General features: G+C 40.5%; 4 protein-coding genes across 4 annotated transcripts; all 4 read left to right on the top strand.

Moving 5' to 3' along the window:
- The first annotated feature begins 5,801 nt into the window (after window positions 1-5,801).
- LOC121909662 (olfactory receptor 2K2-like) lies at window positions 5,802-8,734 on the top strand. Its single transcript, XM_042430214.1, has 4 exons — window positions 5,802-6,033; window positions 6,299-6,691; window positions 7,739-7,965; window positions 8,269-8,734. Exons 1-4 carry the CDS (start codon window positions 5,975-5,977, stop codon window positions 8,622-8,624), a joined length of 1,035 nt encoding a protein of 344 aa, XP_042286148.1. The 5' UTR covers window positions 5,802-5,974; the 3' UTR covers window positions 8,625-8,734.
- A 1,917-nt stretch (window positions 8,735-10,651) lies between these two features.
- On the top strand, window positions 10,652-13,939 carry LOC121909663 (olfactory receptor 2K2-like). The gene is made up of 3 exons (XM_042430215.1): window positions 10,652-12,198; window positions 12,917-13,143; window positions 13,532-13,939. The coding sequence occupies exons 1-3, from the start codon at window positions 11,822-11,824 to the stop codon at window positions 13,885-13,887; spliced, it is 960 nt and encodes a 319-aa protein (XP_042286149.1). The 5' UTR covers window positions 10,652-11,821; the 3' UTR covers window positions 13,888-13,939.
- Window positions 13,940-18,402: 4,463 nt separating this feature from the next.
- Window positions 18,403-19,347, top strand: LOC121910493 (olfactory receptor 52L1-like). Its single transcript, XM_042431723.1, has 2 exons — window positions 18,403-18,754; window positions 18,884-19,347. Exons 1-2 carry the CDS (start codon window positions 18,403-18,405, stop codon window positions 19,345-19,347), a joined length of 816 nt encoding a protein of 271 aa, XP_042287657.1.
- Window positions 19,348-21,609: 2,262 nt separating this feature from the next.
- Window positions 21,610-23,359, top strand: LOC121910354 (olfactory receptor 146-like). The gene has a single exon (XM_042431546.1). It carries the CDS (start codon window positions 21,754-21,756, stop codon window positions 22,696-22,698), a length of 945 nt encoding a protein of 314 aa, XP_042287480.1. The 5' UTR covers window positions 21,610-21,753; the 3' UTR covers window positions 22,699-23,359.
- The last annotated feature ends 3,412 nt before the right edge of the window (window positions 23,360-26,771 follow it).

The raw sequence follows: 26,771 nt of genomic DNA, 5'->3' as shown, positions 1-26,771 counted from the left end.
TACTATATGCTATTTTTCCATTTATTAAGTCAATTTGACACAGATAAGGCACATTAACAGACATTCCTGGTAATGTGTCAATGTGTAATGTATCTTCTATGTAATGGTCTACAACTTAAACACTGAAACATTAAGAACATTTTAGAAAATTCAGTGTTACAATATGAGCATTAAAATAAAAGTCATCCCAGTTAAACTTTGACTGATTTCAGATAAATGCCTAAGTCCAGTTGCATGTTAAATGTTTGTTCTAACTATGTGTTGTGTCTGTACTGCATTCACATTGACACAATGATGAAGTATACTATACAACACAAGCTTCAAAGGGCACTATGCAGACTAAAATCCCATACACACTGTTGTTCCACACTGCAATGCTCAATGGAAACCGAAGCTGTTCACAGAAATAAAAAGGAAAAGAAAAATGTGACTGTTGGTATTGATGATGGTGCCAATGACATCTCAGGGAATGAAAAGTTTTAAAATTTTGGGAATTCTGTGAAGCTTTTAAATGTGCAATTAGCAGTAGTGTTTGAAGACTGACTTCTACCACGAACACCTCAGAACAAAACTACATCATACAAAACTACGGACAGGTGACAAATAAAAGGAAAAACTGGTCCAGGTCTGAATGCTGGACCCCTACAATGAGGGGATCTGGTGGCTCTAGTATGCTGTGGGGGGCAATTCGCCGGCATGGTTTGGGTCCACTTGTCCTCTTAGAGGGAAGGGTCACTGCTAATCAATACAAAGTTGTTGTGAGTGATCACCTTTATCCTATGATGAAACATTTCTATCCTGATGGGAGTGGTCTCTTCCAGGATGACAATGCCCCAATCCATAGGGCATGAGGGGTCACTGAATGGTTTCATGAGTATGAAAATGATGTGAATCATATGCTATGGCCTTCACAGTCACCAGATCTCAACCCAGCTGAACATCTATGGGAGATTTTGGACTGACGTGTTAGACAATGCTCTCCACCACCATCATCAAAGCACCAAATGAGGGAATATCTTTTGGAAGAATGATTTTCATCTCCCCAGTAGAGATCAGAGACTGTAGAATCAATAACAAGGTGTATTTATGCTGTTCTGGCAGCACATGGAGGCCCAACATCCTACTAAGACATTTTATTTTGTTTTTTCCTTTAATTTGTCCTCCATCTATATGTGTCTTGTACAATACCTTCCAAAACTGGGCTGTGAAAACACTAGCATGTAGTGTATACTCGATAGTAGGCTGACATAGTTTTTCAGTTGTTAGCACTGTTGTCTCACAGCAAGAAAGTCCTGCAAAAGCCCCAAAAGCCCCAGATTGGTTATCACCTAATCTTGTGTCAAAATCTAGTTTTAAGACCTTCATTATTTTAGTTTATATTGTGAGTTCATGTGGTGAATTTTCTAAACCCTTATATACTGTTCATATTCTGACCAAATTTTGAACCACAATTGTATTTGGCATTCATAAATACTGTATCAGTCATTAATAAATGGTTGATTAATCCTTCATTCATCTTTCAGAGAGCAGGGCGAGAGTGTATTCTTTAGGTTTGTTTGTGAAGAAAAAAAAAACTATTTTAGACGGTCTGAAAGCAGGACTGGCATAACTCTTTAAACCAGTCAAACATGAGATATGTAGTAGTAATAAGGTAACTGGGCTTTCTGTGTGCGTTTGAATATCAAAGTTTTGTTTTTTAAAACTTTGTTGTAAGCAATAAGCCAAAACAGTTACTAAGAGCTGTAAACTGTTGCATGTTGGGAGCTCAAGGGACTACACTGCCCTCTAATGGCCCACCAGTTTCATCACTGTGTGCTACGGTTGCCACAACAGCCAGTAATGAGTGTTAATGCTTCTGAAACCAATGCAATCATTAATGAGGTCCACTGTGAGCTGCTTCCTGACAAAACACTTATCAACAGTTTCTGATGGTAATTAACCCTCTGGGAGCAAAGAGCATTAGATGTTTATCAGTAATTACAGGAGGCGGTAATGAAAGCTCCTGGGATCCACAAGGACTCACTTCACTATCACTGACTGATGATCCACAGAAAGAAAATCAAAAAAATTACTGGCCAGATGTGTTGGAAATGTTGGTGACATTTCCTTTAGTGCCATCATTTTCCATTTACACAACACAAACACAAGAAATATCAATGACTCCATGACATTTCCCCTACAAAATACTTTGCATAATGCTTCTGTCCGGGAAAGGTTTGTTTTGTTTTGCTTTAATTCCAATTAAGAGTAGTCTTAATGCTATGACATAAAAACTTGTTTTAGAAAACAGTGTTCTTGGTGAGTTTCAACATGACAATGCCCTGCACAAAGACAGCTCCATAAACACACGGTTTTCCCAGGTGTGGACGAACTTCACTGACCTGCACAGAGCCCTGACCTCAACCCCATCCAACATCAGCCAGGCCTTATTACCCAACATCAGTGTTGGGCTTCACTAATGCTCTTGTGACTGAAGCCGTAAATCCCTGCAGCCAGGTTCCAACATCTGGTGGAAATCTTTTCCAGAACACACACTCTTGCAGGTTCAGAGAAAGCTGAGATAATGACCAAGTATGTGAAGGCCTTTTGTCAGGTTGGAGTCTCTCCAGAGAGACCGAGTGGCTCCCTGTCCGATGCCCCCTTAATGCCTCACTGCAGCTTTTAATTCAATTAACCTGCTGGTCAATGAGAGGACACCTGGGAGCTCTGGGGCCACCAGGACACTCATTACAGTCCAGTGATAACAGGAATACAAGAACCAAAACACACATGTACACAGGTTTCAATCCCGACACACAAACGGAGGCAGAAATGCATCCACTTCAAGTGAAAATATTTTTACTTGATTGAAAAAGTCCACTTCATGAAGAATTAGAAGTCTACCAGTAGTGGAGCTAAAACTTTCATCCTGAGGTTGGCACTACAGGGAGATACTCCAGCTGACATCTCCATCCTCAGAGGCTGCTGTCAGCACGGCAAAACAATGAATTCATGATTCTCCATATACAGTAATAAAAGCATAAACCACACAGGTTATATTTGTTAATATGAATAAATGATTCAAAGGAGTGGCTGATTAATATTAATAATATTATTTGTTCGTCTATGAGAAATATGAAATATGAAATATGTTAAAGTTACTACTTCCTTAAAGTAAGGCCACCTTCATCGTCATGGCTACAATAGTAACCATGGAGTTAAGGTTAGGGGATGATCGTAGTTACGCTTTTTAAAAAGCTGTCCCGACTCCATCCACCCTCCTCCTCTGAATGAGGAAATCTGTCTACATATATATACGTCATCTGAACTGCACCACCGCTCCAGCTCACAATTATTACAGCTGCTAGATGATCTGTCACTCAAACGTAACTACAGGTCGTATTTTGGCGACTGACATTACGACCTGTTGTGTCGTTTTGTTTTGGGAGAACAGATTCAAACATTGAGTGCTAAACAGGAGGTACTGTGTCCTTTGTGTAGCAAGGTGAAAAGTAAGGGTGTGGGGATCAGGGTGGTGATAGACGTGTCGGACTTTCATGCCAGAGATTAGAGCTTCTGTTGAGTAAAGAGTATTTTTCTTCATTTGGCGAAGCTCAGATGTCCTTCCACTTCCAGGCCCTGTGCTAAGCTAACTGTTACATCCCCAGTCTAGGGGAAACCTGGACCTAACATGTTTAGAGCCCCCGCTCTTCCCAATCCCAAGAATGGTTAGCCTGTCAACCATCAAAATTCACTGTAGCAGTTTATTTTATAGACTTCGGAGTTGAGCAATGCCCAAAAACAACAAACAAAAGTAAACTAAACCCCCACCCTAAACTTCCCTAACGAAAAATAAAATAGAAACAAAAGACACAGTATAACCTAACTCCTAATCAAGAAAAAAAGGAGAAAAAGTTTACGCAAAAAAAGGGCTTCTCACTCCTACTAACTACGACCGCCACCCAAATTAGTGCAACTATTTACAATGTAAATGTACACCCTGGAGCAGTCTGTCTACCGAACACACAAAACTCATGATAACCCTGCATGTAACTCTTGGTAAGACAAAAGCAAACAAGCTGATTGTCGTTATCGAATTTCTAATTGTAATCCTTGACACTACATTACTCTAACAACTTAACTCAGTAATGAGGTACTGTCCAAAACTGTCACTGAAACAGACACCTTCTCCCATTGAAGCTTATTCAGCGAAGTTTCAGGCTCAAGACCACACTTCCTTCATAGGGTCCTAAGGGCGTCCGTTGTTGCCCAGGTGCTACGGCAGATTCCCCATAAGCTTCCCCACAATGCAGTCAGCAACTGGAAGAACTATGCACATCAGACGCATCTTGTTGATGGTATGGTCCTTGCTAGTGAATACCTCATTATCTACTTTACAACTGTCGGAGTTAGATACAAAAGTTTGAACTAAATCTATTGTCCTTATGAATATAACTGGATCAACTTTTCAGCTGCTTACAGTTCAGCTGTGTAGCAAAATATTTTTTAGAGACTGTAATCTCAAGTAAAACGTGACAATAGTTTATAAATGACTTACATTTACGTTTAAGTGACAGAGGCCCTCTAGTGACCACAAGAAGTATGACCGGAGCAAGGGACAAAATCAGATGGCGTCAATATTTAGCGACAAAGTCCGAAGTTGGGAGGCTCAACAAAACTGAGGACTTTGCCATGGGAGACCACTGTTCATTTCACGTTTCTAACCGCGAGTCAAGACTGTCTTTTAAAAACCATGATAACAGGCTTTGCCTTACCTTAAGGGCTGGGTTGCACCAACAAGGATTCATTTTTGAACCCGATTAAATCATGGTTTAACTTTGAATTTGCACCAAACTTTAAAACTAGTTTAAAATTAAGAAAAATTTAAAGCTCTCCTTAAACCTCAATTTAGTTTTTACTCTAAACCTAGTTGAAACTTAATTCTTTTGCACCAAAACTTTAAACTACAATTTAAAATCTGATCCAGAATTAACTTTAAACTTAGACTTGAAGAAGTTTAACTTTTAAAATGGCTGCCTTTTTGAGATGGATTGAGTAAAATAATCAAGTTGCTAAGGACAGACTCAACCCAACTGAATTTTATGATGCTACTGAATTCCTCTCAAGATACAGTTCAGCAAGGAAGCTGTTATGGAGCTGAACAGGAAGATTGGACCAACTGTCAAACATGGCAGTGAAAGAAATGCAGCTGTACCACCAATACTCGAACTCCTTGTGGCCCGAGATTTTATGCCATCCAATGTTTCCAGACGGTGGATGGAGACCTGTTTGGCCAACACAACTCCACTGTCTGCTGAACTGTCAGTAGAGTGTCCAGGACAATAGCAAGTCTGAAGAACCAGTACATCTGGTTCTTTCCAACAGGGGAAACAGCTGCTGGATTCTACAGGCAAGCTGGATTTCCAGGGATGCTGGGTGCTACTGATTGTGCTCACATCCCAGCTCAGAACCATAGTGAAGTGAATGGGGAGATCTTTCGAAACCGGAGGGTTTACTACTCTATCAATGTGTAAGTGGTGTGTGATAAATCCAAGATAATCAACATCATGGCATGTTGGCCAGCACATGACATATGACACATCTTTGACAATGGTGAGCTCTGTGTCTTACTGGAGAGCGAAACATATGAAGGCTTTCTCTTCGGGGATAATGGTCATCCATGCCGCTCATACCCCATGACTTCACTTTTGACCCCCCAAACACCAGCAGACAGAAGGTACAACTCCTGTCAGATCACAGCAAGACGATTGATAGTCTTTGGAGTATGGAAAAGAAGATTCCCTTGCAGAGATGGATTAGAAATGTGTCATTCTGCAGTCATATGGTCACATGATGTATTTGGTTGTTTATTTTGTAGGACTTATTGGGCCGAGGCATTAATGCACTGACCACAAGGACCCCATTGTCATTTCCCCTCATTTCCAGCTTGAAACTTGAGCTGCAGGAGATTGTTTAGGGCGGGGCTGATGCTGCGATGGTAAAACTGACTGTGGGCAGGGATCAGTGTTACGTGATTGACACTCAGAACACAAGGTAAATTTATATAAAGCTCAACACACTTTCTTCATCAAGTCAGAGCATCATCAATGCTCTGACAAGAACCTTTACTGTGTTGTGATCATTACCTTTTCATCTGTTTGATGAAACATTGAGTTGAGACTGTCTGTTCATTAAGTGTCATTAAGTTTTATTGCAGGTGACACTGTGTGATATATTTAAACTCTAAAATTATGAGCACTTTTCCTGATGCCTGAATAGTAACTTATTTATATGATTTTGATATACATGTCTTTTACAGAACTGTACAGCCTTGGATGGAGAACATAACAATGGTAACGCCTCTGAAACAACCTATTGTGTTCGAGTTGGAGGGCTTCTTTGTACCACCAGACTACAGCTCTTTGCTGTTCTTCCTGGCTCTGTTTAACTACATGGTGGTGCTGTTGGGGAATGGTGTGGTGTTGTGTGTCATTGTCATAGATAAGAACCTGCATAGACCCATGTTCCTACTGGTTTGTAACCTGGTAGTCTGTGACCTGCTGGGGGCCACAGCGGTGCTGCCTCGCCTCATGATGCACTTCTTGACCGGGCAGAAGAGGATCCCCTACATCCTCGCCATCGCCCAGGCCTTCTGTGTGCACACCTATGGTGTTGCAGTGCAGACTATTTTGGGTGCGATGGCTTATGACAGGTATAGAAAGGCACCAGTACTTAAACCAACTAAAGCTTTCTTTAATCTTTCCTCATGTTTATACTAGCCATTTAAAGATCACTTCATAATGCACTGTGAGTTTAAATAAGCAAAAATGTATTAAAATGATATGATGTGTATATATACGAGGCTTCAGTCATCCAAATTAGCCAAATCAAGTGTATATCTTTCAAAGTTAGTCATTTTTGTTGTTTGTTACTATCTGTCCACTCCTGCTCTAACAGGAAAAACTCAAGAGAAACACAAAGAGATAATTTCATCCCAAAAACCCTGTAACTTTGGAAAATATACACTTAATTTGACTAACTCAGACTGCTGAAGCAGATAAATGTTTGAAAACATTTTTACACAAAAAGTGCATTAGAAAGGGATCTTTTAATGGTAAGTATGAACATGGGAAATGATTACAGCAAGAAAAACCTTGTCCAATGTACATATGGACACCAGACTGTTGTTTTGAGACTTGGAAAAGGTGAACCTATCCTTTCAGAGAATTAGTCACAGATCGAAGCTATACTTTTACTGTTATGCATAAATAGTACAGTTTCTGTTTCCAAATGCTCAGTTTAAAGGAGAATTCAGATGTCTACTGTCATGTCATACTAGATGTTTTTTGATGCTGATGGTTTGTTACCTTGAAATGAGCTGTGAAAGGTTTTCATCGTGCAGCAGGAGGAGAGGTTTAGCTCAAGTCTATACTTTAGTTTCTGAGAAGTTAGGATTTTCCTGGCCAACTATATGACACATCTTGAGATTTTGTAAAATGAAACTTGAGTTGAAACAATTAACTTTTATTTATAAGTTGTCTTTTATCCTAAATAATTAATTAATATTGTTAGTCTTTGCACAAAAACAGTTTTCTGTGTATCCCTTTCCTTTTGTAAAGCCTTCCTCCACCAGTCTGGCAACCTTCTTTGTTGATTTTGCATCCATTATTTTAAAAAGTGTAATTAGGTTTATATGTTTGTGTGTGAAAGAAACCTTAAATTTAATTAATAATGCATAAATGCTGCTCTCCCTTTGCAGGTACATTGCTGTGTGTGAACCGCTCAGGTATCACACCATCATGACATCAGCTCGACTGCACTTCTGCTGCGCTCTGGCCTGGCTCATCGCTCTGCTGTGTATTGCTGTACTTTTTGCCTTCCACATGAACACACAGCTGTGTGGCAACATCATCCGGCACGTCTACTGCAGCAACCGCTCAATCCTGAACCTGGCCTGCAGTCCCACCCTCTCAAATAACATCTATGGTTAGTACATTGGTGAGAATAAAGCTACAGATCATGTGATGAGACCATTTAAACAGAGTCACAGTATAGTCTTGGTTCATGTTCAAGGGTAGTTTTTAACAGAACAAATTGCCATTTGTGAGCAGTAGTTCTGTAAGGTCAGCTGAGTGTATAATAAAACACATATATTTAATATTTAATCGTTTAAATGAGAGGTCCTTGCAGCAATAACTGTCCTGTTACTAGAGGACAAAATGAGTTAAATGGATGATAGAAGGTTTACATGATACTTGTTAATTGTGATTTTCTAAAATGTTTTTCTAGGTCTGTCCATGACCTGGTCCTTGAGTACAGGTGTCTTCCTCATCATTGCTTTTTCCTACATCAGAATCCTGCATGCTTCCGTTAAACAAGGCCGATCTGACAGTGCCGCTCGAAGCAAGGCCTTTCAGACATGCGCACCGCACCTTGTTGTGTATCTGCTCTTCGAAATTGCTTCAGTGATCATAATTGTGAGTCACCGGTTCCCCTCACTCTCCCAAAACATCAAGAAGTTCTTTAGCATCCTATTTGTCATCATTCCACCAGCCATCAACCCCATCATCTACGGACTGGTCAGTAAAGAGTTACGTGGCAGCATCATCAAGCATTTTACCAGTCAAGCCAGTCGCAAAAAATGAGAGGGGTCAACTTTTTCAGATCATTATATTCTATTTATATATTCTATATTCATTATATATATAGTGTAGAATTTTTTAAGCCTGTTTTCAATAACTTAGTACATCCCCTTGTGGTCTGAGGTGCATACCATATAATCACTGTTCTGGTTCAGGACCTTTGCTGCATGTCATCCCCCTTTCTCTCTGCCCTCATCTGTCTGTATCTACTTTCAACTATATGAAAAATAAATATTAGTGCAATATCTTTGTTTTCATTTGTCAGCCTGATATTAAATACAAATAATGAGGGATGGAAAGACTACTGCAGAGTGAAGAAAAAAGAAGAAAAAAATATTTCTCATTCCAGTTGTCTAACAGTTGACAACGTACTTGGAAAGTTACCAATTCGCCAACTTTTTCAAGGTTTCACCTCCTACTGTTCTGAATCACATCTTCAAACTAGCATAATGCAAGCTCTCCACCAGCATGGCAGAAAGCAAGAAGACGAAGACAAAAGCAAGCAGCAGCCCAAAAGAAACAGCATTGAGTCTCAGATAAGATACTGTTTTAAAGTTTCTGTCTGTCCACCCAGAGGGTACATCCTAGCTAATCCCAGGGGTTGCAGAGTTCTGGGAGGGCAGAGTCAGTCCCCTCCTGTCCACAGACAGGCAGGTACAGTTCCTGAATAGGGTTACTCCATTAATCAAAGTATTTACAATTTAACAATTGCATGATTCCTAATTTTGCAATTTCGATAGTAGCTTTAGCGTTCTGAAAGTGAAACAAGCAGAATGGTACTAAACATGATAGTGTTATCATGGATGATGGGATTATTTTAGTGGTACATTTCTTGGCTTAAAGGCAGTGGAATAAAAGTCTGAAGTACATAACAATACATATTGTGATATACACAAATCAACTTCAACATTGTTGGGCATCAACCATGGGGTTACACAAAAAAAGGCCTACATGTAAACTCTGAGGCCTGGCCACGAGGCCACGTCCTTCCTTTGTTCCTCCTGAAACAAAGGAACAGCGCCAAAATGCTGCTCACAAACTCCATTTCCAATGATGCTTTGCAAAGTTCGCACCTAGGTGCTAAACAGGAAATGGTCTCAACAAACAGTCCCTCATTGGCAGAGGCATGATGACACAGCCGTGACATCACCGCCCCTTTAAAACTGAATGCACACAGATGAAAAATGCCTTCCAAGTTGAACTGAGCTGGGGGGAAGTGAATTGAGCGGGGCGGAGGGGAAGTTCTGTCCCTCCATGAGCCAGCTTCACTAAAAGGAGGTAACCTCGTACACATGTTTTTCCCCCACCGCCTGGAAGACTCTCCCCTCGCTGGACAAGACAAGACTTCGCCTGTGTTCAACCGAACACCATTACTGGGTCTGAGAGAGACCACTGCTGCAACTAGTGCTCTCATTTCCCTGCAGAGGGAAGAAAAGGATTTCTTCAGGAAGACGTGGATAATTTCTCTGCTCCGCTCTTCAGCCAAGTCGACTCCGCTGCTTTCTCACCACCGAGAATCAGCTGCCGTGAGACCCGCCTCTTACACTTTCTGCATCCTTTTTTGTCTTTGTTTCCATGTTTTTCCAACAAGCTTTGAGTTGAGCAACGTCTCTTCTTTCTTTCACTCCAGTTGTCCCATTAAAACATTCTTCCAGCTGCTGCCAGACAGTCTCTTTCCTCCTTATTGAGCTATTTTCCATTTTTTTTACTTTTTATTATTTGGCCATATTGCTCCCTTAATTCGGCCAGCAAATTTTCTCAAAGGTGGAGAACTTAGAGTTTCTCTGCCAAGCCGTCATGAGTAGGCTAACTAACTGTTTAGCTAGCTAGCAAACAATGTAATGTTTTGTTAAGGAATACAGAGCAGCTGAATGTTAATGGTTTCCCCCTCTTTTATACGCACTAGGTCCCGAAAGCACACAACTGTATTTATTTTTATTTATTTTTCGGGATTTACTCATTTTAAACCTAGTTTTATCTGATTAGAACTTATCTTAGATTAAATTCAACTTTATTGGTGCAACCTAGCTACGTAAGTAGTAACCTCAACCCAAACCACTTGTTTCTCTAACCTTAACAAAGTGATCATTTTAACCCAAACCATAATCTTTCCCTAAACTTAACCAAGTGGTTTTTGTGCCTAAACCTAACCAGACCTTAACCACAACGTTGTCACATCAAAAACTACCATTATTATTTAACAGTGATTTGTAACAGTTTTGGCAAGCACAGACAAATTATGTTGTCCTGCTGGTTACTGCCGATAGGGGTGCAAGATTAGAAATGTGTCACTCTGAAGTCACATTGTCACATGACCTATTTGGTTGTTTAATTTGTAGGACTTATTGTGCCTAGGCATCAATGCACTGACCAAGGACCCCATTGTCATTTCCCCTCATTTCCTGGCATCTCTATACTTTCATGGTCTACCGAGACAAGGCCTCCATCTTCAAATCAGAACAGAGTGCTAATCAACAGGTAGAGCAGTAAAATGCAGAAGATGAAAGAATATCTACTAAACATGCAACAACAGTGCTGTCATGCCTCGAGCCACTGAAACAACTTCCTGAAATGGCTGCAGAGTTTACTTCCCCTGCCGGCAGGAATAACCTCACTTCATTACTATAAAGATGGTCATTCGTTCCCATATAATCACTCAGGTGGTAAGAGGATATTCTGCAAAACATTTTAAAACCAAATCCACTGTCTTCTGTGGAAATAAATTACATATTCCCAGGAAGTATTCATTATTCATAAAATCACAACCAAAACTAAGTGCCAGCTTGAAACTTGAGCTGCAGGAGATTGTTTAGGGCGGGGCTGATGCAACGATGGTAAAACTGACTGTGGGCAGGGATCAGTGTTATGTGACTGACACTCAAAACACAAGGTAAACGTATATAAAGCTCAACACACTTTCTTCAACAAGTCAGAGCATCATCAATGCTCTGACGAGAAAACCAGAGGGCAGTGCAGAACACTTTACTGTGTTGTGATCATTACCTTTCGCTCTTTTCATCTGTTTGATGAAACATTGAGTTGAGACCGTCTGTTCATTAAGTGTCATTAAGTTTTACTGCAGGTGACACTGTGTGATACATTTAAACTCTAAAATTATAAGCACTTTTCCTGATCCCTGAATAGTAACTTATTTATATGATTTTGATATACATGTCTTTTACAGAACTGTGCAGCCTTGGATGGAGAACGTAACAATGGTAACGCCTCTGAAACAACCTATTGTGTTCGAGTTGGAGGGCTTCTTTGTACCACCAGGCTACAGCTCTTTGCTGTTCTTCCTGGCTCTGTTTAACTACATGGTGGTGCTGTTGGGGAATGGTGTGGTGTTGTGTGTCATTGTCATAGATAAGAACCTGCATAGACCCATGTTCATACTGGTTTGTAACCTGGTAGTCTGTGACCTGCTGGGGGCCACAGCAGTGCTGCCTCGCCTCATGATGCACTTCTTGACCGGGCAGAAGAGGATCGTCTACACCCTCGCCATCGCCCAGGCCTTCTGTGTGCACACCTATGGTGCTGCAGTGCAGACTATTTTGGGTGCGATGGCTTATGACAGGTACAGAAATGGACCAGCACTTTAAATGATACACTCACAGTGTTTTTAAAACTCTAGGCAGGTGCACATGTGAACATTAAATGTAAGCGTCCTTTAATCTTTCCTCCTGTTCATACATTTAAAGATCACTTCCTAATGCACTGTGAGTTTAAGTAAGCAAAAATGTATTAAAATGATATGAGGTATATATACGAGGCTTCAGTCATCCAAATTAGCCAAATCAAGTGTATATCTTTCAAAGTTAGTCATTTTTGTACAAAATTCCTTCTTTTTGTTACTATCTGTCCACTCCTGCTCTAACAGGAAAAACTCAAGAGAAACACAAAGAGATAATTTCATACCAAAAACCCTGTAATCTTGACACATCTTGAGATTTTGTACAATGAAACTTGAGTTGAAACAATTAACTTTTATTTATAAGTTGTCTTTTATCCTAAATAATTAATTAATATTTGTTCATCTTTGCACAAAAATAGTTTTCTGTGTATCCCTTTCCTTTTGTAAAGCCTTCCTCCTCCAGTCTGGCAACCTTCTTTGTTGATTTTGCATCTATTATTTTAAAAAATGTAATTAGGTTTATATGTTTGTGTGTGAAAGAAGCCTTAAATTTAATTAATAATGCATATGGAAGCAGATTCTAACAGAAACACAAGGATTCTGTAAAAATATAAATCTAAGGATAATTAAATTGTCTTTAAATGCTGCTCTTCCTTTGCAGGTACATTGCTGTGTGTGAACCGCTCAGGTATCACACCATCATGACATCAGCTCGACTGCACTTCTGCTGCGCCCTGGCCTGGCTCATCGCTCTGCTGTGTATTGCTGTACTTTTTGCCTTCCACATGAACACACCGCTGTGTGGCAACATCATCCGGCACGTCTACTGCAGCAACCGCTCAATCCTGAGCCTGGCCTGCAGTCCCACCCTCTCAAATAACATCTATGGTTAGTACATTGGTGAGAATAAAGCTAAAGATCTACAGCACGTTGTTGAGCATCTGTAGCATCTGTTCCATGTGGTTTTGGTGGTGTGTCAGGCATTGTTGGCTGTAGTTAACTTCTCTTTACTCAGTTAAGTCATTTTACCCACATTTAGTGCAGTTTCTCTTTATACTTTTCTTCCTCCACAAACAATACTAGTGTAAAGCAAAGTACAACTTCATACTACAACCGATCGGTTTGTATTCTCAAATTGCCGTTTGTGAGCAGTAGTTTAAATGAGAGGTCCTTGCAGCAATAACTGTCCTGTTACTAGAGGACAAAATGAGTTAAATGGATGATAGAAGGTTTACATGATACTTGTTAATTGTGATTTTCTAAAATGTTTTTCTAGGTCTGTCCATGACCTGGTCCTTGAGTACAAGCGTCTTCCTCATCATTGCTTTTTCCTACATCAGGATCCTGCATGCTTCCGTTAAACAAGGCCGATCTGACAGTGCCGCTCGAAGCAAGGCCTTTCAGACATGCGCACCGCACCTTGTTGTGTATCTGCTCTTCGAAATTGCTTCAGTGATCATAATTGTGAGTCACCGGTTCCCCTCAGTCTCCCAAAACATCAAGAAGTTCTTTAGCATCCTGGTTGTCATCATTCCACCAGCCATCAACCCCATCATCTACGGACTGGTCAGTAAAGAGTTACGTGGCAGCATCATCAAGCATTTTACCAGTCAAGCCTGTCGCAAAAAATGAGAGGGGTCAACTTCTTCAGATCATTATATTCTATTTATATATTCTATATTCATTATATATATAGATATGTGTAGAATTTTTAAAGCCTGTTTCCAATAACTTAGTACATCCCATTGTGGTCTGAGGTGCATACCATATAATCACTGTGTTCTGGTTCAGGACCTTTGCTGCATGTCATCCCCCTTTCTCTCTGTCCTCGTCTGTCTGTATCTACTTTCAACTATATGAAAAATAAATATTAGTGCAATATCTTTGTTTTCATTTGTCAGCCTGATATTGAATACAAATAATGAGGGATGGAAAGACTACTGCAGAGTGAAGAAAAAAGAAGAATAGAAGACAAATATTTCTCATTCCAGTTGTCCAACAGTTGACACTGTACTTGGAAAGTTACCAATTTGCCAACTTTTTCAAAATAAAGATGATGAGTGATGGACAATATGTGTCTATATCTAAATTAAAATAAAGCCACTTTACTGGAACATATTGGAAGATGAACATGTTCAGGCTGTCAAATAGAACATGGATGAATGAATTAGTTTGGAAAAAAAATATTAAAAGTCTTAGTTACCAGTGAGTGCTGAAACAAAAATGTCTGTGGATTATCTTGGTGTAATCCAAGGTGTGATACAGAGTTGTCATTATTATTATTATTATGATTACAGTTAAATACAGTTTGATTTTTTGTTGTTCAGGTGGATAGAAAACTACACCTATAACAGCTTCACACTCCAGAAGGAAGGGTTAGAGGTCGCAAAGGACTCTACATACCCTGTCTTTTTCTTGTTCTTTGTTTCCTACATAGTTATGAATATAGGCATTTCTGTTCTGATTTTCATAGACAAAAACCTTCACCAACCTATGTACAGTATCTCCTGTTTTGCAACTTGTCAGTCAGTGACATAATTGAAAGCACTCATGTTGTGCCCTCTTTGCTTGCAGATATCTCGCTAGCTCCCTCTGAGTGACTCTTTAGTTATCATGAGTCCAAGCTTTTACCTCACCGTTGTTCGGTACCACTTCCCACACTGTGCTCATGATTATGGCCTTTGATAAATATGTTGCCATTTCCAATCCCTTGCGCTATGCTGCCATAATGACTAAGTGGCATGTTTGAGTTTCCCTCTGTGAATGTGTTACATGTTTGTGGCTTCGCCTTCACTGCGCTGCTTTTTACTGCTTGTAGTCAGTATAGTCAAACGTGTTAATTTCATCAGTGAAAACCATGACGGAAAATATTTGCTGTTGCTGCTGTCTTTTTTGACATTGAAAAAAGATAACTAAATAAAAAGTAAGCTTTCTAACCAAAAACTATGATATTTGTAGTTTGGGCTGAGGGATTATTAGCAACATTACTCCAAATAAAGTAGTAGCTACTTTGGCAGTTATGCCAGCATGTTTACAACTTGTCTGATAGTCTGACTGCTCATGCTTGTTCCCTCATTGGACCTTTTTTTTTTTTAGAAACGTCTCTGTGCTGAGACTTATATAGCAATAAGTATGTTATCATCAATGATAAAACTGACGGCCGGTTAGGGTTAGGGTTAGTTGTCATGGCTATAGAACAAAGTTTTTCTTTAAGGAATAAAATCTAATAGTCAGCCTGACCCATAGCGTCACAATAGCTACATTTATGGGAAATAAATATGCCAGGCCCCTCTGAGAATCATCACTTTACTGTGGTGGAGGGGTTTGCGTGTCCCTGTGACCCCGGGGTCTGTGTTGGTGTACTCTCTTATTTTCTGGAGTTGCCCAGGGTGAGAGGCGCCCAGCGGGTGTTGGGATACTCACAAGTGAATATCTGAGTAGCTGAGTGCTGTAGTTTTGGAGTTTTCCCTGCGGAGCGAGAGGGTTGCCTCCTTGCAATTATGTGTCACTGGGTGGAAGGCTCTAACTGTTGCTTGTGTGTATCTGGCCTTCTTGGGGTCTCTGGATGGGGCACAGCCTGGAGACTCCATAGTTCTGTGGACAACATTTGTGGACAAAAATTGAGAATTCTGGAGGGGGAGTGATGAAGGGAATCACTGGACTTAATTCATCAGGTCCAGCTGTGGAGGGGAGCCATGAACTAGCCAATGAGCTAAACCTGTACTTTAACAGATTTGACTCAACCCCCACCATCGGGAGATCAGCAGGATATGTCTCCACTAACACCCCAATCCACAAATCCTCTGCCCCTATCCATTACTCAGTTGCTGTCCTTCCCTTTCCTTTTCCATGCCCCACCACAGCTGCTGCGGAGAATAGTGCAGGAGGCAGAACCACTTCAACAGCCCTCTCAACGGAGACAACCTCACCACAAACACTGCACATGATTAAAAAAACCCTCTCTGTTTCCAATTAATGATTCCACTTCTGACACACCCTACAGGACCCCAGCTAGCTGCACAAAAACTTCCAGATCATTTCACTGTCGAATTTCACAATAAAGGCCCTTTCAAAATATTACACTCTAAAATATATGCTAGCAAGCTATACCATCTCTCTGTCAGCCAGTGCAGCCAGCTGAGCCAGGTGTTCCAGCGAGTCTCCAAGCTGTTCGCTGCTAACCCAGGGAAGACTTACCTGGTGGAGCATGTCATCCACCTGAAAGACAGGGGGCCGGTACACCAGAGGTCTTATCGAGTGCCCCAACACCTGGTGGCAAAGCTCCTGAAGGAGGTGGAGGAGATGCAGCGCCTGGGGGTAATCGAGCCATCGCAGTCTGAGTGGTGCAGCCCGGTAGTCATCGTGGTGAAGAAGGACGGCTCACTCTGCATCTGCATCGATGTCAGGAAGCTCAACGCAATGTCGGAGTTCGATGCCTACCCGATGCCCCGGATTGTAGATCTACTGGAGAAGATTGGCCGGGCCAGGTTCATCACCACCCTGGACCTCTGCAAGGGCTACTGGCAGGTACCCCTAGAAGCATCCAGTTGCCCCTACACTGCTTTCCAGACACCGGCCGGCCTCTTCCAGTTCACCGTGATGCCCTTCGGCCTCCATGGTGCACATGCCACCTTCCAGAGACCGATGGACCGCGTCCTGCAGGGGTGTGACGACTGCAGTGCTGCCTACCTGGATGACGTGGTCATCTTCAGTGACACCTGGGAGCAGCACCTGATTTCTGAATTTATGTTTGTTGTGTTGCTAAATTTGACCTTATAATTTGTTAATTGGTTTGTCCGGGGGAGGGGGTAAGAGCATATAAGGGGAGCTCATTTGGGGTTGTTGGTTTTTGGTTCTTGGCCGAGTAGCAATGTGGGTGACTAGCTGCCAGTGTGAAACCTGTCTTGTAAATACTTTTTTTTGTTATTGTTTTTTTTCCACCTCTGCACTGTAAATATTTTTGCCACTCTTGTTTGGGAACTTGGTGTGAATAAAAAAATCACCACACTGAAGTTTTCTCGTCGTCTGAGCCATCATTGGTACCTCCTTGAAGCGAACCCGCGACATTGGTACTGTACATATATACATATCTAGTCTAAGTTACTTTTTTAAGAAAAGATGAGTGGGATATAAATGCCTCCATCGTTCTTAATTGTTTGTTGATGTACCTATCTCAACTTCTCTATTACTTTACGAGTAAATCTTCCATATTTATTGAATAATGCACTGCATTTTTAATTTGCCCCCTGATCTACCTGTAGTGGTTTTGGATTAGCCTTACACCTTAACTTTAACCTTAAAGCAGGATAATTTAGACTGCTCATGAAGGTGAGTGAAAAGTTTTGGTAGAAGGGAGGGTGAACAGAGCGACAAACATTACTGACGTAGTAGTAACTGATTCCCCTGAAAGATGAAATCAGGTCGATAAATGTTGCATCAGAGGAGATCTTGATCAGTGCTGGTGGATATTACCAGCAATGAGCAGGGAGACACAAGAAAGAGAAGAGATTAGAAATTAGAGACACTCAAAGTAAGTATTACTGATCTGCAAGTTTCCTCTAAGTTTTCATACTTGAATTATATAATGTCTGATTAAAGTAAAAATATATCTTTAGAACATTCACACCTTCAGCTTTCATTGTTACTACTTTCATGATTTGTGAAACTACCTCTTAGGGAAATTCAGGTGTTGCAGCAGCCCCAAAAGGCACAAGCATGTAAAAAAATTTTAATGTAAAAAAAATTATGAGAATTATGTGAATTACTTGGCTTGCTGATTGCTGTTTGGATGCAATAGCTAACAGGTGATTTTGGTGAGAGAGAGATAGCAAGCGAGAGAACGACAGCTGAGAGACTAAGTGGGAGAGACAGAAGCCTCTAGTTACTGATTACAGTGACAAACACAAGCAGCACTCTGAATTTCATGAATTTGTTTTGCCTGTCTGTGTATTTTGGTGCCAAGTGCAGCACGCATGGTGCACAGGTGGGAAGAGAGAAACAGGTATTCCAAGCATACCTGGTGTAATCTGTAATTTTCAGTCATGTGTAGTTTAACAATCAGTACTATGGTTTAACATGATCTCTGATATTTAAATAGTCAGGATGTTAATTGTGACATTTACAGTATTATTTTGTTCTTTCAGGTTAATGGAAAACTACACCTACAACAGCCCTACATTACAGCTAGAGGGGTTAAATCTCTCAAAAGGCTCTGTCTACCCTGTGTTTCTCTTCCTCTTTTTCTCCTACTTGTTTATCATTTTTGCAAATGTTGGCATTGCTGTTCTAGTTTTCACTGACAAGAGCCTTCACCAGCCCATGTATCTCCTTTTCTGGAACCTGTCAGTCAATGACATCCTTGGAAACTCTATCTTAGTGCCCCGTTTGCTTATAGACATGTTGAGGCCTCCCTCTGAACGCCTCATTAATTATTATGTGTGTTTGGTTCAAGCTTTTATCTCACACATGTTTGGTACCACCACTCACACTGTGCTCATGATTATGGCCTTTGATAGATATGTTGCCATCTGCAATCCTCTACGCTATGCTGCCATAATGAACAACAAGATGGTGATCAAGCTGACAGTTTCTGCCTGGGGAGTGGCTTTTGTTTTGGTTGGGATTTTGCTCGGTCTGACCATACGGCTGAACCGATGCAGGACTCTCATCACAAGTCCCTATTGTGACAATGCTGCTCTATTTAGGCTCTCCTGTGAGAGTGTATTCATTAATAATGTCTATGGTCTCACTTTCACTGTAGTCCTGTTTACAGGTTCTATAGGCAGCATTGTTCTCACCTATACTAAGATTACAGTAGTTTGTCTAACTAGTAAGAACAAGTCTTTGAACAGTAAAGCCTTGAAAACCTGCAGCACTCATCTGACTGTTTATCTTATCATGCTGATCAGTGGAATATTAATTATTACTCTTCATCGTTTCCCTCAGTACTCACACTACAGGAAACTCTGTAGCATTTTGTTTCATGTCATCCCTGGAGGCCTCAACCCCATTATTTATGGTGTGCAGTCCAAAGAGATACGAAAATTCTTCTCAAAATCGTTCAAGCACAAGAAAGTTTTGCCATCATTATGAAGAGAATTTCCAGAAGGAATGTATTTATCAAATCAAATAACTATGAACTAAGAGTTCCCTACCATGTACTTCAGTTTGTCACTTGTAAATAAAGCTTAATTTATGTTTGATGCAAGGGTTTAATGGGAGTCCTGCTTAGGTTTTGATATATAGTTCAGCACCAGACTTCACCCACTGATGACACCACTGTGTTGTAGGGGTGTGCCCAAATACAAATACATTATTTGGCAAAGCACAAATAGTTTTTTTTTTTTTTTTTTTTACGAATATTTGTTTCATACAAATATTTTAAAAATTATTTGTTTTTGAGAAGAAAAAAAAAACATGTCAAATACCAGTGTGCATCTGTCAGCAGGTCTCAACAAGGGGAGTCACATCCACCTGCTACATGATGCACATTTCCTAATTTGGACATCACTTCCAGAGTTGGGGGTGAGATAAAGCTGAACTACTAACACATGCAAAGTGCTCCTAAGGGACTCTCCATAACCTGTTGTTCCCCTTCTCCATTCCACAAAGTTAGGTTGTAAAAAATAGGCAATAAATGAAAAGTTCAAAGCAATAATCGTCTTTGAAGTTCTTCCCTACACATTACATGGTGTGCTGTCTCTGTGTTATGGGTGTATAAATAGTTAGAGGTCTGTCTGCAATGAGAAGATGAGTAAAGTTTTAGCTCAGTCGTCAGCGCAGTCGTCTATGATCTGGGAGACTCCAGTTAGAGACCCGGTGTGGGGACCTCCTTCATAAGCTTGTTTATTCATGAACATTTATTGTAACACTTTAATTTTCTAAAATTAAAAGTGTAATAAAAACAAAAACAGGATTTTTAAGTCTCTTTCCACTTTTATTCAAATACAAATACAAATATTTTTTCTGCCTCAACAAATACAAATACTGGGCTCTCTGCACATCTCTACTGTATTGAGACCATATCATGCTTGAATTATCCAGCCCACAGTTACTTCACTTTGTAATACAGCAACAGTGAGATATGCACATACTTATAACTTGAATTACATCCAGGTAGATGATATTTTTCCTCGTGACATTACTGAATAGGAGGCAGCAATACATGTGTTTATGTCATTAAGAAAAACCCTTGAATGACGAGGTGTGTCCAAACTTTTGACTGCTGTACATACAGTATATAGTAAATATAAAGTAAGTAAAGCTGTACACCCATTTGACATCATGTCAACTGCTAAATGTAACATAGAGTTAAATGTTTTTTGCAAGGAAAAAGAAGCACAAACTGCTTTATGTACTTACTTTACTGGTACTTAGTGTACCAGCATAACATGCTAGTGTGCCCTGTTGTTTTCTGGCCTAAATACATAAGCTTACTTTTTTAAATAAAATATGAGTGAGATATAAATCCAGCCTTCATTCTTATTTATTTGTTGATGCACCTATCTCAACTTCTCCATTACTTTCTTCCATCACTGAACATTTGCAAACATACTATATGGGTGAGAATAGTAACTTCCAAATTGGAGTAATTCTACAACATCTATTGAATAATGCACTGCATTTTAAAAGTTCCTCCTGATCACCTGTAGTGGATTTGGAGTTGCCTTACACCTTAAGTTTAATCTTAAAGCGGGATAATTTAGTATGCTCATGAAGGTGAGTGGAAACTTTTGGTAGAAGGGGAGGGTGAACAGGGTGACAAACATCTCTTTGTCTCAGAACAAAAAGTTTGCAGCTTGTTGACAGTTAACAGCCTGACATTATCTGACATCATGCTAACTGATTCCCCTAAAGATAAAATCATGTCTATAAAGGTTGCAACAGAGGAGATCTTGATCAGTGCTGGTGGATATTACAAGCAATGAGCAGGGAGACACAAGAAAGAGAAGAAAAGAGATTGAAACCAGAGACACTCGAAGTAAGTAATACTGGTCTGCAAGATTCCTCACAGTAATTTTCATAAATTGTGATCAAAATAAAAACATATGTTATGCACATCACTCAGAACTGGTTCTTACAGCGTGCTGTCTGACCACGTTGGAAATCAAATGTGTTTATAGTTTTTCCAAACGGCTTCACTGAAAGGCGAAGAGGAAAGCTGACCATCACAGAGAGAGGAGAGGGGGACGATAATAATAATAATAATAATACATGATACTTATGTTGTTGTTTTTAAAGAACTCTTCAAGAACTTTTCAAGAGCATCCTACCTGCATGCTAGAGCTAAGTGGTGCACTGCCAAAACTATCCGGATGGAAGTCAAGCACTAGAATTATTGTTCTGCATGTCGGAGTGTGTGGATTATTAAACTATTTTGACAGTAATTGTTTGGGTCAGGGAGCATACCGAACTAAACATCTTGTGCCGAATGTTTCAGTATGAATACACAAACTGTTACACCCATAATTAACAGTATTATTTTGTTCTTTCAGGTTGATGGAAAACTACACCTACAACAGCCCCACATTACAGCTGGAAGGGTTAAATGTCTCAAAGGATTCTACGTACCCTGTGTTTCTCTTTCTCTTGTTCTCCTACCTGTTTATAATTGTTGCAAATGTTGGCATTGCTTTTATGGTTTTCACTGACAAGAGCCTTCACCAGCCCATGTATCTCCTTTTCTGGAACCTGTCAGTCAATGACATCCTTGGAAACTCTATCTTAGAGCCCCGTTTGCTTGTAGACATGTTGAGGCCTCCCTCTGAACGCATCATCAGTTATTATGAGTGTGTGGTCCAAGCTTTTACTACACATATGTTCAGTACCACCGCTCACACTGTGCTCATGATTATGGCCTTTGACAGATATGTTGCCATCTGCAATCCTCTACGCTATGCTGCCATAATGAGTAACAAAATGTTGATCAAGCTGACAGTTTCTGCCTGGGGAGTGGCCTTTGTTTTGGTTGGGATTCTGCTCGGTCTGACCATACGGCTGAACCGATGCAGGACTCTGATCAGGAGCCCTTATTGTGATAATGCTGCATTGTTTAAACTCTCCTGTGAAAGTGTATTCATTAATAATGTCTATGGCCTCACTTTCACTGTAGTCCTGTTTACAGGTTCTATAGGCAGCATGGTTCTCACCTATACTAAGATTACAGTAGTTTGTCTAACTAGTAAGAACAAGTCTTTGAACAGTAAAGCTTTGAAAACCTGTAGCACTCATCTAGTTGTGTATCTGATTATGCTGTTCAGTGGAATGTCTATCATTACTCTGCATCGCTTTCCTAAATATTCATACAGCAGAAAATTTGTTGCCATTTTGTATCATATCATCCCTGGCAGCCTCAACCCCATTATTTATGGCATGCAGTCCAAAGAGATACGAAGATTTTTGGCAAAGTTGTTTGATTCCAAGAAGGTTTTGCCATCATTTTAAGGAGAATATTCTATGTTTATTTGTACATTTATCAACATAAATAACATAAAATGTGACCCAAGAGTAGCCTTATGTATTCCATGTTCATGAGAATGTCCCATGTTCACAGGTGACCGACATGGGCCTGAATGTAATAGATGTTCATTTATATGTAAAGGTTTGCACTGCCAACCCTCCAGTCACAAGCTCACTTCTCTAACCTTTATGCCACCACTGCATATTAGAAAACAGGCACTGGAAGTGAAATCCTAATTGGAATTCTGATCGGTCTGACCATCTAGCTGAACCAATGCAAGACTCTGATCACAAGTCCCCATAGTGACAATGCTGCTCTATTTAGGCTCTCCTGTGAAAGTATATTAATCATTAATGTCGATGGCCTCATTTTCACTGTAGTCCTGTTTATAGGTTCTATAGGCAGCATGGTTCTCACAGTTTACAGTAGTTTGTCTGAGCACTCATCTAGTTGTTTATCTTATCATGCTGATCAGTGGAATATTAATTATTACTCTTCATCGCTTCCCCCAGTACTCAGATTACAGGAAACTCTGCATGAATGAAGGAGCAGTTGCTTCAATTTGCTGAGCATTATGCCGTGGTCATTGGAGACAAACGTTTCAGGAAGAATGGTCCAGGTATCTTTGGATAATTCGTAATTCATTTGTAATTCAAAAACCAAAAAACGGTAAATCTGTTATTTGTTTCATAACAAAAAAATGTTTTTGGTGTCAGAATTAAATAACGAAAAACCAATCAAACCTGGCCCGTTTTTGGTTTTTGCCGATTCATTTTACCGTTATTCTTTTTTGAATTGAATATCGAGCAGGTCTGCAGACATTCAGCCAATTCGTTTTTGCGTTTGCAACCAAGAACGGAAGTCACATGGTTTTTTCCTTTTTTCATTTTAAACCAAAGATGAAAAACTAAATCACGTGATCTATTCCTTTTTTGTTTCCCAACGAAAATCCAAAAAACCAAATTCAAAAGCAATTTTGGTTTAGAAATCAAGTATTTTTTGTCAGTTTTGTACGATAGCGGAAGCGGCTACATTAGCCTACCCATGATCCTCAGCGACCGTTGCTATGGTGAGGACGCCAGCGACAGCCTTAACATATAGTCAGTATAACATTATGTAGTACTGCAGATTATTGGTTATGATCGGGATCAACGTACTTTACTGTACATTGAACTGTAAAGAAAATAATGTGTGCTATGGACAAAGAAACGAAGTGTATGAAATATAAGAAAGGTGATAAGAGAATAAATTAAACATAAATAATTAATAAATAATTACATCATGTAACAGTGGAGGTTGAATAAAATGCACAATCTAAAGTCCAGTTTGATGAAAATTACGAAAGTGAAAGTGTAGGGCTTAAATGAGGGATTTGACATGTAAAGTTCAGTTTTATAACCCCGCCTTCATCCCGTTTACACACACGCGTGGCTGTCGCTGGCGTCTTCACCATAGCAACGGTCGCTGAGGATCATGGGTAGGCTAATGTAGCCGTTTCCACTATCGTACAAAACTGACAAAAATACTTGATTTCTAAACCAAAATTGCCCGGTCTTTTGAATTTGGTTTTCTGGATTTTCATTGGAAAACAAAAAAGGAATAGATCACGTGATTTCATTTTTCGTTTTTGGTTTAAAATGAAAAAAGGAAAAACCACGTGACTTCAGTTTTTGGTTTCAAACACAAAAACGAATTGGCTTGTTGTTGAGCTTACTCATCCTTGTGTACAGATGATAGCTCTAGCTATTCCAAAATGAAGTCTGCGGTGTTTAAGAAAAGAAAAGAAGAAAAGAAGGAAGGATGACTGTCATGTGTTGAAGACATACTGACTAACACGCCTCACATTCCAGTTCACTTTAGTTCGTTTTCTTTATTATAATAAATCTTAATTTGCTGACATTTTTGATGTGTCCATTCTGGTTCTTTGTCATGGTCTATGCATATGCACCTTCCCATTCACTTAAATTAGAAAGCATGTCCAAACTTTTAATTGACACTGTATATAGTAAAAATAAAGAAAATAAAGCTAAACACACATTTGGCATCATATTAACCACTAAATGTAGCCTAGAGTTTAATGTTTTTTGCATGGAAAACGAGGCATAAATTGCTTTACTGGTACTTAGTGTACCAACATAGCATGTTAGCATGCCCTGTTGTTTCATAGGCTAAATACAAAGGGTTGCTTTTTTTAAAGAAAAGATGAGTAGGGTAAATATGCATCCATCATTCTTAATTATTTGTTGATGTATCTATCTGAACTTTTCTATTACTTTCTTCTGTTGGGCCTCAAACCATGAGGTCACACAGAGAAGGCCTACATGTAACCTGTGAGGCCTGACCACGAGGTGCTTGTTCCTTTGTTTTCCCCGAGACAAAGGAATAGCGCCAAATATGCTGCTTACAGACAATGGGAGTCCATTGCAAACTTCATTTCCAAGGATGCTTTGCGATTTTCACACCTCAGCCGGGAACAGTCAACATACAGTCTCATTGGCGGAGACGCTCCTGCACAGTGGAGCGTCCTGATGACGCAGCCATGACATCACTGCCCCTTTAAAAACTGAACGTGCCCTGAAGCACATGCCTTTCCCATGTCACTGAGCTAGGGCTAACTTCTGTTCCTCTGTGAGTCAGCTGACTAAAGGGGGTACCCCACGCACGTGTTTTCCGCTCATCGAAGACTCACCTCGTCAGACGAGACGAGACTTCACCCGTGTTCACCCAAACACATTCCTGGATCCGAGAGAGACCGCTGCTACAACCAGCGTCGTCAAATTCCCTCGAGACAGAAGAAACGCTTCTTCACCGAGTCGACTCTGCTGTTCTCTCCGCCACGCCGCTGAGAGCCAGCTGCCGTGCTTTTTGCCGACCGTGCAAGAACGGCCACCGCCTGCATCCGAGCCCAGGACAAAGCCGGACATAACGACGGACTACACACACACCCTGCTCGCTTTCTGAAGTGACCAAGTAAGAGGCATAAGTCTAGGCAGAAGCAGTGTTAGTTGTGTGTTCTTATCAGCATCAGTTGCTGTTGTATAGCATTTAGCTTTTAGCTTTATTGTTGTTGTTTTGTTGTGTTGTTGACGGACCGCCGAGTCCAGTTTTCCTGCTTTACTCTTAGGAGTATTTCAAATTTGCTGCCTGTTTAGTTGTGTTCACCACGCTAGACTGTTTTGTGTTTGTCCCGCTCGGGACTACTGCTGTGTTTGTGCCATCGTGGGCGAGGAAGTAAGTTGCTTTGTCGGTCAGAAACCAGACAACGTGCGTTACAGACTGCCGTCCGTACGCGCACTGTCTGTGGACAAAGGAAGCGCTTCTCTTCCTCTCACGATCACTTTCTCTCCTTCTTTCCTCTCCCTTCCGACCTACACATACACACACACACACACATACACGCACCGACATCTTTTGCACATCTGATGGTCAGATAACGTCGGACAAAGCTTCGCTTTGTCTTTCCTTATCCGCCATCAGACACGTGTGTTTTTCAGAGAAGTCGGTGAGTGCGAGACGCTGTCCACCAGGCGGCGCCATCTTGCTTCTGTCTAACCAAGACACCACCATACTCCTGCCATCCGGTTCTCGCGCGACGTGACTTCCTCCCATAGTCACGTCCGCGTCGCAGACTGACGACGTTGTCACGTCAGGCCCCGTTGCCATCTTGTCGCACGCACGCGCACACACATACACCTGCATGTGTCCAACCCTGTACATAGCTGTTTGTGTTTGTTTGGTAGAATTAGATTTTAGGATAGTTGTTTATTGAATGAAGCATTTGTTAACTTTGTTAATTTTGCTAAGTTTAATAAACACTGTTATATCTTTAAAGAGAAGTTCTTCTGTCATTATTGTGTGTAATATTATGAAAAGTGGCTGATTGAAGGAGTCAGAGCTCGAATTCAACCCTTCTTTGTTCACCCTTGAATATTGATATCTCTCAGATATTAACATTCTAGGTGAACTCCCATTTATGAGATTACCTTGTTTGGTTATTGGTCCCGGTTTCCGGGTGGCGCCCCGTATTTGTTAATTCATATTAATAATTCTATTAATT

The sequence above is a fragment of the Thunnus maccoyii genome, chromosome 13, assembly GCF_910596095.1.
Source record: "Thunnus maccoyii chromosome 13, fThuMac1.1, whole genome shotgun sequence".
NCBI lineage: Eukaryota > Metazoa > Chordata > Actinopteri > Scombriformes > Scombridae > Thunnus > Thunnus maccoyii.
The sequence above is the reverse complement of the archived record's forward strand: the minus strand, read 5'-3'. Positions and strand labels throughout refer to the sequence as shown.